Source organism: Ictalurus furcatus, chromosome 3 (assembly GCF_023375685.1).
Source record: "Ictalurus furcatus strain D&B chromosome 3, Billie_1.0, whole genome shotgun sequence".
Taxonomy (NCBI): Eukaryota; Metazoa; Chordata; class Actinopteri; order Siluriformes; family Ictaluridae; genus Ictalurus; species Ictalurus furcatus.
Genome location: NC_071257.1, coordinates 30,037,256 through 30,051,394, shown reverse-complemented (window position 1 = coordinate 30,051,394; position 14,139 = coordinate 30,037,256). Strand labels below are relative to the sequence as shown.

Genomic DNA, 14,139 nt, shown 5'->3' with positions numbered 1-14,139 from the left:
ACAAAGCTGATGGAAGGAACCGATTCACGAAGGAACCGATTCCTTTCGAACGACTCGTTTAGGAAAATCAATCAGGTGAATCGATTCCTAAGACGATAGAATCGGAAAATTGTTTTTTCCTCCATGCCTTTGGCAGGCACAGTGACACCTTAACAACATGTTGTCTAGGGTAGGTGTCTAAGATTTGATTCCTAACTTTCCATGGATGTATATATTAGATTATCCATTTTCTCTAGGCTACAGTTTATTCTACATTGAGTCACAGGAAGCCTGGAGCATATCCCAGGGAACTCGGGGCACCCTGGATGGGGTGCCAACCCCCAGAACACACCCATTCACACACTATGGACAATTTGGAAATGCCAATCAGCCTAGAACACATGTCTTTGTACTGGGGGAGGAAACCGGAGTACCCGGAGGAAACCACCGCAGTACGGGGAGAACATGCACGCTCCGCACACACAGGGTGGAGGCAGGATTCGAACCATCAATCCCAGAGGTGCTAGCTACTAAGCCACCATGCCCCCCAATATTAAACACATTCATTTCCAAAATTTCTCAGTCATAAGTCTACTCTAGTGCCACATGAACAAAGGCGCCTGTTTGATTTCTGGGCTTTCTGCTCCATTTTTAGCACCCTTGTAAATATCAGCAAATATGTGTGACGTCATAAGACTCATTAATAGCAAATGCCATGAGTGTGAATTAGTGGAATCAGTGTAAAATACCGTTCTCTGGGTCCCACTTCTTGTGATTTGTGCTAAGCTATGATTTTCATGTTCATCATCTAATAAACATTTCCACTGAATCCAATCAATTTTTAAATTGCCTGCAAACTAAAATGCCAATCCCACAAATTATTGCGGTGTTAGTGGAAATTATGACTTGTAAGAAGAGCGAGTCTAAACCTGAGAAATTAAAACAGTCGTTCATTTCTCATAACGTTTTTCACCCCGCCTTACCTGAGTTGCCAAGGTAATTGGAGGTATAATAATAATAATAATAATTATTATTATTATTATTATTATTATTATTATTATGATCTTTGTTGTTGTTTTATTATATTACTATGAATTACTTTCTTAATTAATTAATTCTTAGTCTTATTAAACCCGTTACCCATGTTATATCTTAAAGACAAACGCGCAGAAACGGTACTCTACACGGTGGTGATCGAAATGAATCAGAACTCCTATAGTTGACTCACTTGTTCGAAAGAATCGAATCAGAAAGCTGACTCGTGATGCCGAGGGACAGCTGCTTCTATCTCGTGTGTTTTAAGAAGCATACTTACTCACTTACATATAGAAAATAGTGCTTCTAAACATTTGTGAATGAGTATAATATGATTTTATTTATGACGATGGAAATAAATAAATAATAAAATAAACTAAAAAAAAAAACCCCACAGGACTTGCACTACGTGAATTTGACTATGGTTGGTGTATGTAAATGTTGGTGTAAAGGGGCGTGGTCTTAATTGCACTTATAATGTCAGGTGTGGTCTGTTATTTAGGACTTTGTTAATATGCAACATTTTTTAAATCAAATTGGCTTATCAAATCACTGTTGAAGCCTCTATGTGAAAGACTGTAGCAATAAGATTGAAAAAAAAAAAGATTATTAAAAATAATATAATTTTTAAAAATCCTCACATGATTTATTACAAAAAGGATTTAGTAGAAATGAAAGTTCTAGAAATACCTGTTTATTGGAGATAAATATTTTATTTTTACAGTAACAGAAGGTGAGATACACTCGTGCTAGCCTAAGGGACTTAATTTCATTTAATCAATGCTTACATCAATAAAGCTTTGTTAGTAATTATTTGTTAGAATTGAGAAGAAAGCTGCTCTTTAATCATTAATCTCAAACGTGACCCAGTGCATTTCATTTATCTCAAGCTGGCCACATGTTTATAGGTTAAAATCAGCTTGACCAGCTTGCTTTTCCCTATAGAACAAAAGAAAAGTATTTTGTTTTATACGTTGCAGTACATCAAGCTCAAGCCTGAAACAAAATATAGGCTAATTTCTTTGCACCCTGAGGCTATATCATATTATTATTATTTATTTTTCACCTCAAATACAATAAAAATGACCATGTTACTAATATAGTCCTGAGATAATGACAAACAAAACATAGTCATAAATGTATTATGGAATATTTATATAAATTAAAACATATAATAAGGGTATATCATGTCAAATTTCTTGTCATTCCTAGACACCCCTGAGGTACTTCCCATTACTTATCAAAAGCACTGAGGTGTTTTTTTAAATTTATTTATTTATTGATAAAGTCCTTCATAAAGACCCTTTACACTCCACGGGACTCACTACCGATTACACAAGATTGCTCAGAAGTGGTCACCTTGCACTGCTAGACAGTGTAGAAAGGGGCTGAGCAATTGTGTATAGCAGCAGATGGGCTACAGTCAGTAATTACACACCTAAAGTGACCTATATGGAAGAGTTATCTAATAAAATAACCAATTAATGTACATGCAAGGTAGGTGTATCTAATAAAAATGTCCTCTGAGTATATATATATATATATATATATATATATATATATATATATATATATATATATATACACATACACTAAGTGATTTATATTTGATAATTATTTGATAATATTTGATGATTTATATTGACAGCTGTAAAAAATAATTGAATAAATAAATAAATAAAAACAGAAACATGTCTCAAAATACTTATCTTCTGCGTTAGGTTTTCCAAGTTATTCAAACCTGGCTGAAGATCAGCACATTTCTTAGACTGTTTATTATTAGCATTAGATTATGTGGTGTGTCCGTATATACAGTGGATATAAAAAGTCTACACACCCCTGTTAAAATGGCAAGATTTTGTGATGTAAAAAAATGAAACCAAGACAAATCATATCAGAACCAGGCTTGGCGGTTAAGGCTCTGGGTTACTGATTGGAAGGTCAGGGGTTCAAGCCCCAGCACTGCCAAGCTGCCACTGTTGGGCCCTTGAGCAAGGCCCTTAACCCTCTCTGCTCCAGGGGTGCTGGAGCTATCATGACTGACCCTGTGCTCTGACCCCAGCTTCCTGATATGCTGGGGTATGTGAAGAAAAGAATTTCACTGTGCATATGTATATGTGATCAATAAAGACTCGTTATCATAAGTGTGCACCATTTTATAACTGGGGATGTAGCTGTGTTCAGAATGAACCAATCACATTCAATCTCATGTTCAAAAGTATTCATCATACAGCTGCCATCAATGAAATTATTCCGATTAACCCCAAATAAAGATCAGCTGATTCTGTAGGGTTTTCTTCACATCTTCTTGGTTTCATCCGACTGCTGAAGCCATGGTCCTCAAAGAGTTTACAAAGCGTGTACAGGATCTCACTTGTTGAAAATTATCGATCAGGAGAGGAGTGAAAAGAATTTCCAAAACATTAGAACACATCATGGAACACTATGAAGGCCATCATCAACAAATAGAGAAAATGGAGCACCACAGTGACATCACCAAGACCAGGACGTCACTGCAAAATTTATAAAAGGACAAGACAAAAACTTACCAGGGAGGCTGCCAGGAGACGTATAGCAACATTAAAGAAGCTGCACGAATATCTGACAAGTACTGATTACTCTCTACATATGAGAAAAATCTCTCATATTCTTCACATGTCTGGGCTCTGGGGTAGGGTGGCTAGACGGAAGCCCTTTCTCACAAAACATCAACGCTCGACTAAATTACAACAAACCATGTGGCAAAATGTTTTATGGTCTGATAAGACCAAGTCCAAAAGGTATAATAATTCCATACTTCCAAAAGGTATGTTTGGTGTAAAAAAAACAAAAACAACAACAAAAAAAACAACAACACATCACCAGAAGAACCCACGGTGAAGCATGGTGGTGGCAGCATCATGCTTGAATGCTGCTTTTCTTCAGCCAGAACTGGGAATTTTATCAAATTGGAGGGAATCATGAATAGCTACAAATTTTAGTGCAAAACATTCAGGTGTCTGCTAGTAAGCTGAAGATTTCACCTTTCAGCACAACAATTATCCAAAGCTAACATCCAAATCAACAAAAGAACGGCTTAAACAGACGAAGGTCAATGTTTTTGAACGACCTAGCCAGAGCCAGACCTGAAACCAACTGAAAATCTGTGGAGTGACCTGAAGCGACCTGTGCACAGGAGATACCCTTACAGTTTGATGGATCTAGAATTTTGAATGGAGAGCGGGGAAATATTGCCAAGTCAAGATGTGTCACACTGATAGACCCTTACCCCAAAAGACTGAGTGATGTAATAAAATTAAAAGGTGCTTCAACAAAGTATTAGTTTTAGGGTGTGCACATTTATGCAACTAGGTTATTGTAATTTTTTTAAATAGAATTTATAATGTATTATTACGAGTGTATTAATTTAAACATGACTTGAATTAGAGGTGGCAGTACTGTAAGAGCTGCGATTATGAAGCGAGGCACTGGTAAACTTATAACAATATATTAAACCTTAAAAGTTTCAACAGAGTGTTTTTAACACAAAAACATCCAAACTGGGGAAAAAAAATGTTTATTAAGCTAAGCTTACGTATACAAAGAACCGCTTGAAGAACCCTTTTTCTAAGAGTATAGTTAGTCTTTTTTTCCCTGACACACCTCCTTGGTATTCAGGGGAACCTCCTCAAACCATGAGCCAAGGCTTCAGGTGTTTTTGACAAGCTGAGGCGAGATATGTTAGGATGCCAGAGGCTGTTTTTTTTTGTGTGTATACACATTTAAACACAGATACACACACGCAAACCTATTCAGATATAGAGCTGCAAAACGAGAAAAACTTAGTGGCTTCAGGCATGTATATCTTTCCATTTAATGAGTAAGCAAAAGGTGTGCAAGGCCAAACATCTGCATGATCTAATAACATCCACAGGGTGAGTGAAAGTTCAGATACTCAGTGTGTAGGGAGATAATGAACTAAAGGTTTATAGGTTTATTTATGAACAGAAAAATACCTCTTCACTTTACATATATGCTTATCACAGTACTACACAAGGACAAACCATAAATCATGAGAAGTCACCTTAGTGAAGCCAGATACAGTATGAATGATTTACAAGGTCAGGGTTTCTCAGCTCTGCAGTCCTGCAGGTTCATTTCAGGTTTCTGCCACTTCTAATACATCTGATTCAACTTGTATAGGATTTGATCATTCATTCATAAACTGGATCAGGCATGTTATGAATAGAGAATGTTAAACTATGCAGGTCTCTAGACCCTCCAAGACAAGTAGGAGAGAACTGAATCTCATCATTTTTTCACCGTATTCGCAGAACAACTGCTCCATAGATGATAACTCATTAGAGCATTAGAAAAACTGACCCCTAGTCATCAGCCAGTGCAGACATACTGTTGACTGATCTCCACTGTAATGAACTATTATTTAATGCTGATCCATTATTATACGTGCGGTGCTTTGGAAAACCCATTAGATGTCACGTGGTTGAATTCTAGAAGGAAAAAATATGAAACGTTTGCCAAAATTGGGAATTTCTGCATATTAGATATTTTAAGAGACATACTATAAATATATTCCACCAAAACAACATGAAAATGTTTGATCTTGCTGCAAATATGATGCTGGAGAATGAGACATTTTAATAAATGCTATGGTAAAAACTCAGCTCAGTGTAGTTTCCTCACAAACCCTTATTTCAGACCACCACAAGGATTTTCTCAGACCGGAACAAAAATTTTAAACAGCCAGAAGTGGGGAAGAAGTCCATGTACTGACTTGATTTAGATTTGGATCAGTCACTGGCTTCAATATTTACAATGTGACTATGAGGATTTGAAACAGGCTGCTTTCAGGTGCATCAAATAACATACATGCAGTTATTTTTTACATTACTAGTGAGCTTGAGCTATTACTTAGAAATTTAAGTGAAGGAGGTGTGGCCTCTGTTCCTCAGTGACAGTGAAGGAGGCGTGGCCTCTGTTCCTCAGTGACAATGAAGGAGGTGTGGCCTCCATTCCTCAGTCATATTAAAGTAGGTGTGGCCTCTATTTCTCAGTCATATTAAAGTAGGTGTGGCCACTATTTCTCAGTCACATTAAAGTAGGTGTGGCCTCTATTCCTCAGTCACATTAAAGTAGGTGTGGCCTCTATTCCTCAGTCACATTAAAGTAGGTGTGGCCTCTATTCCTCAGTCATATTAAAGTAGGTGTGGCCTCTATTCCTCAGTCATATTAAAGTAGGTGTGGCCTCTATTCCTCAGTCATATTAAAGTAGGTGTGGCCACTATTCCTCAGTCATATTAAAGTAGGTGTGGCCACTATTCCTCAGTCATATTAAAGTAGGTGTGGCCACTATTCCTCGGTCACATTAAAGTAGGTGTGGCCTCTATTCCTCAGTCATATTAAAGTAGGTGTGGCCTCTATTCCTCAGTCATATTAAAGTAGGTGTGGCCTCTATTTCTCAGTCACATTAAAGTACGTGTGGCCTCTATTCCTCAGTCATATTAAAGTAGGTGTGGCCTCTATTCCTCAGTCATATTAAAGTAGGTGTGGTCGCTGTGCTCAGTCACAGTGAAAAAAACATGACCTCTGTTCTCTGTTCATTATAAGAGATGCCAAGAGACAATACAGACAGTGAAGGAGGCGTGGCCTCTGTTCCTTAGTCACAGTGAAGGATGTATGGCCTCTATTCCACAGTCACATTAAAGAAGGTGTGGTGTCTCTTCTCAGTTACAGTAATAAAGGCGCAACCTCTGTTCATTAGTTATAATGAAAGAGGTCTGATCTGTGTGTCTAGGTCACAGTGAAGGAGGCATGGCCTGTTCTACAGTCATAGTGAAGGAGCTGTGGTATCTGTTCCTCTGTGACTGTAAAGGAGGTGTGGCCTCTGTGCCTCACTAACATTATAGAAGGCGTGGCCTGCGTTCTTCAGCCACAGTCAAGGAGGTGTGGTCTCTGTCTTAAATCACTCCCTTACTCACTCTTTACTATAATGTCTGTCCTATATAAAGCATTATGTAGGGCAGCAGTTAGGAAGACAGCTGACCTGATTCAGACAGCACTCACAGCTCATAACTACTGTGAACATGACAAATTATGTAGAAATCTCAAACCATAAAAAATAGTTAACCTGGCCAACCCTGTGCCTTTTGGTACTTTAACAGGGACGTAGTGTGCATTCGTGCATTACTGGTAATACGGTAAATTAGAGATTCAGTGAGAATTTACATGAAAATGAGTGCACAATGGGGTAACTAGGGTACTTGACTTGATAAACAGTAATGGAAAATAAATGACTGTGTTCATAATATACTGCATTGCGAAGACAGAGGCACGTTTAAAAAGTGCTGCTGTCTGCGTTTTTTTGTCACAGCAAATCTTTCAAAAAACGGCTAATCTTTTCAGTAAAGCGCTGAATGACATTGAGAATTTTTGACCAAACAGGTCGCAATTTGGGGGAAAAAAATGAAAAGATAAAAGATGAAGTGCTGTTGAAAAATTAGTCTTGTTAGTGATTGCATGGAAGATTGACAATATCGTACAGCCATGAGGTAGGAGCAGCAGTGGCACAGCAGTTCAGCATCTGTAGGGTGCCAGAAGGCTACAAGTTCAAATCCCAAGGCTGTCAGAAAGATATTAGTCCTTGAGCAAGGCTTTCAACTAAAGGACTGGTGCAATAAAACCTACACAGATAATTAAATGATGTCTTGTCAAACATAAACAACCGCATGAGGTTCTTTTGCTCCTGAATCCATTCTTCTTTACCTTCTGATTAGTTCTCGTCACAGACACATTTAAGTCAGATTACAGACTGTTTTCTCGTGTATCCCGAGTGTGCTCTAGAAAATTTACCCATTGCTTGGACACACAAAAATTAAACCACCTTTTCTGTATGAACGGAAGAGAAAACCAGGCATGCTGCAATGTGAGACGCCGCTGCATTTTATATACAGTGAGGGAAAGAAGTATTTGATCCCCTGCTGATTTTGTACGTTTGCCCACTGACAGAGAAATGATCAGTCTATAATTTTAATGGTAGATTTATTTGAACAGTGAGAGACAGAATAACAACAAAAAAAAAATCCAGAAAAACGCATGTTAAAAATGTTATAAATTGATTTGCATTTTAATGAGGGAAATAAGTATTTGACCCCCTCTCAGTCAGAAAGATTTCTGGCTCCCAGGTGTCTTTTATACAGGTAACAAGCTGAGATTAGGAGCACACTCTTAAAGGGAGTGCTCCTAATCTCAGCTTGTTACCTGTATAAAAGACACCTGTCCACAGAAGCAATCAATCAATCAGATTCCAAACTCTCCACCATGGCCAAGACCAAACAGCCCTCCAAGGATGTCAGGGACAAGATTGTAGACCTACACAAGTCTGGAATGGGCTTCAAGACCATTGCCAAGCAGCTTGGTGAGAAGGTGACAACAGTTGGTGCGATTATTCGCAAATGGAAGAAACACAAAAGAACTGTCAATCTCTCTTGGCCTGGGGCTCCATGCAAGATCTCACCTCGTGGAGTTTCAGTGATCATGAGAACAGTGAGGAATCAGCCCAGAACTACACGGGAGGATCTTGTCAATGATCTCAAGGCAGCTGGGACCATAGTCACCAAGAAAACAATTGGTAACACACTACGCCGTGAAGGACTGAAATCCTGCAGCGCCCGCAAGGTCCCCCTGCTCAAGAAAGCACATATACATGCCCGTCTGAAGTTTGCCAATGAACATCTGAATGATTCAGAGGACAACTGGGTGAAAGTGCTGTGGTCAGATGAGACCAAAATGGAGCTCTTTGCCATCAACTCAACTCGCCGTGTTTGGAGGAGGAGGAGGAATGCTGCCTATGACCCCAAGAACACCATCCCCACCGTCAAACATGGAGGTGGAAGCATTATGCTTTGGGGGTGTTTTTCTGCTAAGGGGACAGGACAACTTCACCGCATCAAAGGGACGATGGACAGGGCCATGTACCGTCAAATCTTGGGTGAGAATCTCCTTCCCTCAGCCAGGGCACTGAAAATGGGTCGTGGATGGGTATTCCAGCATGACAATGACCCAAAACACACGGCCAAGGCAACAAAGGAGTGGCTCAAGAAGAAGGACATTAAGGTCCTGGAGTGGCCTAGCCAGTCTCCAGACCTTAATCCCATAGAAAATCTGTGGAGGGAGCTGAAGGTTCGAGTTGCCAAACGTCAGCCTCGAAACCTTAATGACTTGGAGAAGATCTGCAAAGAGGAGTGGGACAAAATCCCTCCTGAGATGTGTGCAAACCTGGTGGCCAACTACAAGAAACGTCTGACCTCTGTGATTGCCAACAAGGGTTTTGCCACCAAGTACTAAGTCATGTTTTGCAGAGGGGTCAAATACATATTTCCCTCATTAAAATGCAAATCAATTTATAACATTTTTGACATCCGTTTTTCTGGATTTTCTTGTTGTTATTCTGTCTCTCACTGTTCAAATAAATCTACCATTAAAATTATAGACTGATCATTTCTTTGTCAGTGGGCAAACGTACAAAATCAGCAGGGGATCAAATACTTTTTTCCCTCACTGTAATAGCATTCTCCGTATACTTCTCAATCGCAAGCCGATTACTTACCACTTTTATGTAGAATTGTACAGTGTTTGGTGATGTCCTCTGCAGTAAGGGAATGCTGAAAACGGTCAAGTTTACAAGTCACAGAAAGAAAAAGAGCCTTTACATCACAGGTTCTCAACTTACGTGGGGTCACGAATGAGGTTTCGGGAGATTATTACCAAGCATTATTTCTATACTTATAGCATATAGTTCTATACTTTGTGAAATATTTAAGAATAATTCAAGGTGTAAAAATATGACCAGCTGTAGAGTCGGCAGTTGCTTGGTGGAAAAGGCTGGGCTGTGGATTCTTAGGAGGAAAAAAACCCCCTACATTTTCAATACAGTTCTTTTACAAATTGGTTCTCTAATGTCCACACAGCCAAAATGTTCACTGTTGATATTTTGATATCAGTTTCTAATTTTTTTGTTTGCATTTATATGTTTATAAAATGTTAGATTTGGCCCTTAGACTAGTTACTTTTTTTTATTCTGGGTCAATCTTTTTGCCCCCACTTTTGTCAAAAAACAAAAGTGCCCCTTTTGACCATTTTCAGCGGAACATTTGCGGTGGACTTCCTAATAAATATAGTTACTGATGTTAAATTTATAATCTATATATCTATCCATTTATAATTTATAAATGGCTTAGTGGTTAGCATGTTTGCCTCACACCTCCAGGGTTGGGGGGTTGGATCCCGCCTCTGCCCTGTATGCACGGAGCTTGCGTGTTGTCCCCGTGCTTCACGGGTTTACTCTGAGTACTCCAGGTTCCTCTCCCAGTCCAAAGACATGTGTTGTAGGCTGATTGTCTGTAGTGTGTGATTGTGCCCTGCAGTACTTTGGCAGCGTGTCCCCTGCCTTGTGCCCCGAATTCCACTGAGTAGGAAAATGGATAGATTATTGAACTCAAAATATTCTCTTTTTTACCTTGACAGAACTCAAGTATTTAACCATGGCAATGTATTATCATTTATTATATACGTTCTATAGATAAGCCTACCTTTCATTCAGTTTGGAGCTCATTTTAAGCCCATTTCACACCAGACTGCAGCAATATCTTTCCCTCACTGATGAATAAAATTACATGTGCAAAATATACATTGCTTTATATTTCTAATGTGATTTAATATCGATTTATTAAGATAACTTAATAGATCTTAAATGAGATCTTTAAAGATCTTTAAATAAGAAAGTCACTTCTACAGATTGTGCACTTATTTACAGTAATTCATTGAATTTATTATTGGGAAAGGACAAAATGGGGCTATTGGAGCAACAACAACAACAACAAAAAAAGTCTAAGAACCCCTACTTTAAACTTTAAAACAAGGCTTTCAGCAGCACCCGCTGTGTACGCTAACAAATAATAATAATAAAAAAAAAACTACAATGCCACCTCCAGAGATCCTCATCTTAAAAACACAATTAAAAGATGATGCTGAAAGTTTTCGATTCATCCAACAATAGTATAAAAAGTACTGTAAATTGAAGCAAGTGGAGGCAGCTGGGGCTAAAAGTCATTGAGGCAAAGAAAATTCAATCAAGCACCTGCAGTATGAGAGCTGTTGCTGGATATGGGAAATTAATTCAATACATATCCATGAAATTTAAACCAAATTGAAACGACATAAGGTATTAAAGGTCATGGCGCCATTAATAAACCTATAAGGTCATTCCACACTTCGAGCCTTTCAAACACCACATGCCTGCTACAACTAGTAAATGAGATGGCTCATTCGAGGCACATCCTTTTGTTTTCCCCATAATAAGAGATAATGACAGTGGGAAATATGCTGGATAGCAGTACAGAATTCAATAGACCTCATTTGCATGAGAAGCGACGCTTAATTTATTGCATTGTCTGAATTATACATATCGGGGAACTAATAAACTGGTGATTTTGTGTAATTCACACATATTTCATTTTAAAAGTGAGAGAGTCTCCATTTCCTCTCTATGGCAGAACATATTTCTCTACACACTGCAGGTTTTCCCACATGATTCCCTCTCGTTGGAAAGAGCCTCAGTGTCTCCAGCTATTCACTTCGCCAGCAGAATTCAGATGAGATTTGCTAGCCTGGTGTGTGTGTGTATGTATCGCACACACACTCGGCCACTTCCTCATAGTGGGAGAGCAATTTTCCCACTCTATACTGTATCTAACGTGACACCATGGCTGTTATGGGCTGAGGAAATGCAGGACTGTGTGCGCAATAGCAATCCAACCATGAAGTGAAGGGTACATAAACACAGGGTGAGCAGGGAGAGTGTATATCTCGCTGTGGCCCAGTGTAGTGGGATGACCTTTACATAATCTACGAATTGATCAAACATTCAAGACAGTGGATGCACCGGACACACTTCTGAAATACTCCATCGCCGTGCTGCCACAAAGACTGGGTGATTAATATCTCCGTATATTCATCCCCAACGGGCTACTTCTGAAAAGAACGATTTTTTAAAAATGCAGCCTTCTTGCAAGGAGGCTCTGCAGATTATAATGCATAATTTTACATCAGTAATATGTGGGATGGGACAGGACCGGTTCTTTTGAGACACCATCTTTTGTTATTCTTATAATGAGGAAAATATGCTGGCTGGCATTGCACAATTCAATAATGCCTCATTTGTAAACAGCATGTGAAGCAATTCTTAATGTATTAAACTGATTGAACCGACTTGTGCTGCTTCAGAAGGTAGCTCGCACTCAGCAAATCAGGGGCCCAAGCACCACACAGCAACCACTGTACTGAGCAAAGGTCAAGAGATATGCTAGAACATACTCGTACCACAGCTGTGCTGAATTCTCAAACTTGATTGGTCAGAAGATTTACATTATTTTTCTTTTTAACAGCAGCTCTGTTAGAAATTCAAAGCAAAGCTTTTTCATATTAGTGTGTTTGTTTTAATTTATTATCGTTTCTGTAGCAACAGCTCATTCACAGGGACTTCGATGCTAGACGCTTCACATAATATAATTCTAAAGACGAACGGATTTTTTTTTTTTCCAAAAAGTGTCATTTACTCGTTTATAAGGTAAAATAATATATGGCTTCTGTTATGAAGCATGTAGTTAACACTTATGGAAGGAGTCTCCAGTGTCAGCTCGTAACCGTGAGCAAGTTTTCCACCGAGGGAGTCTTCACTACAGAAAAACTTCTTATTTACTTAAAAAGAGAGGCTGATGAGGGAACAACAGATTATATCTGTTATAATGTAGATAATGACTACATTTGGAGATGTTCTACAACATTAAATGTAACTGTAAATAGTTAAAAAAAAAAACATTAGATTTATTAATAAATGTTAAAAATGTACTCGTCGTATAAGAGGAATGAAACACTTTGGCCTGGGCTGTTAGGGGGAAAATAATGGTGTACGCATCACACCACCCAGTCACTGATTATTTCCCCCTAACTGCACAGCTAGAACATTGTGCTCCAATTAAATTGTTGTTATGAACTTAAAAACAAAACAATTAATGTGTCCACAAATAAGGATTAGCCTCCTGAGAAAATCATCCATTGCTGGCAGTTCACAATTCAACATAATAATAATAATAATAATTAAAAAACCCAAAACATTAAATTATTATTTCTAAAAGTCACTTTGAACACATAATGGACTCAACAAATCCTCATCACCTATGGACATCTCAGAGCTATCACTTATACTCCTGAAGTATCATATCTAATTCTAAGGTGTTCCTCAAGGCTCCAGTCTACATCCTGTTTTAAAGTTGTTAAAGTCATCGGATGGAGAGGCTAGGCCAGAACCCCGACTAGCATGTTGTTCTTGGGGGAGCAGCTCTCAGGCTCCATGGTCATCACCTTCACCAAGTAACCGTGAGTCTCAGCAGCCCAACTGCGGTCCAAATCCACCAAGCCCATACAGCATTTCCCTGGAGATGGAAAAGAGAACGGTCATGACCATACTGTCTAAACACGTCCCTCTATCAGCCTGCTAGATCATTTACAAAGCCATCAATCACCTGTGTAAGAGACTTAATATTCATTATTCAGCTCTCTTAATTAATATATAAATACAATATATAAATACATTCATATAATAAATTACCTTGTGATCAGTAATCAGTATAATGCATATCAGGTGTGAACCTACGTATAAATGTTTCCTATATATAGTAATATTTGATATTTTGATTTCCTGCTTAATTTTAAATGCATTGTTTACATTTATATTATTTAATATGATGACAATATTTATCCCATGTTTAACATAAGTATGGAAAAAATGACGAGTCAAGGACCTTCAGATTGTACAGGAACCCTAGCCAATGTTTTGCTTTCTCCCAGCTTGTATCAAATATGTCCTTTCTTGTTTTAGGCTTTCTGTGGATGTCTCAACCACAAGCCAGCCACCATCCAAAGAGATGTCTGTGTCAATAGATGGCAGATGCCAGTTTATCGTACTCATTATACTTTATTAGAAGTGGACAAACTGGGTTTGCAGAGCAGCAGGAGGACCTTGCTTGTCTATCAAACAAGGCGGCGAGTAGTAAGTAGTAAGCATACCCA

General features: G+C 38.6%; 1 protein-coding gene across 2 annotated transcripts in view; it reads right to left on the bottom strand.

The window, feature by feature from the left end:
- Window positions 1–12,389: 12,389 nt before the first annotated feature.
- The window catches only part of gstcd (glutathione S-transferase, C-terminal domain containing), a 127,218-nt gene continuing 125,468 nt past the window's right edge, over window positions 12,390–14,139 (bottom strand). For both annotated transcript variants that reach the window (XM_053621974.1, XM_053621975.1), the window contains one exon: window positions 12,390–13,502. In XM_053621974.1, coding sequence (XP_053477949.1) covers window positions 13,366–13,502 — 137 coding nt within the window. In that variant the 3' untranslated portion in view covers window positions 12,390–13,365. The remainder of the gene's footprint in view (window positions 13,503–14,139) is intronic.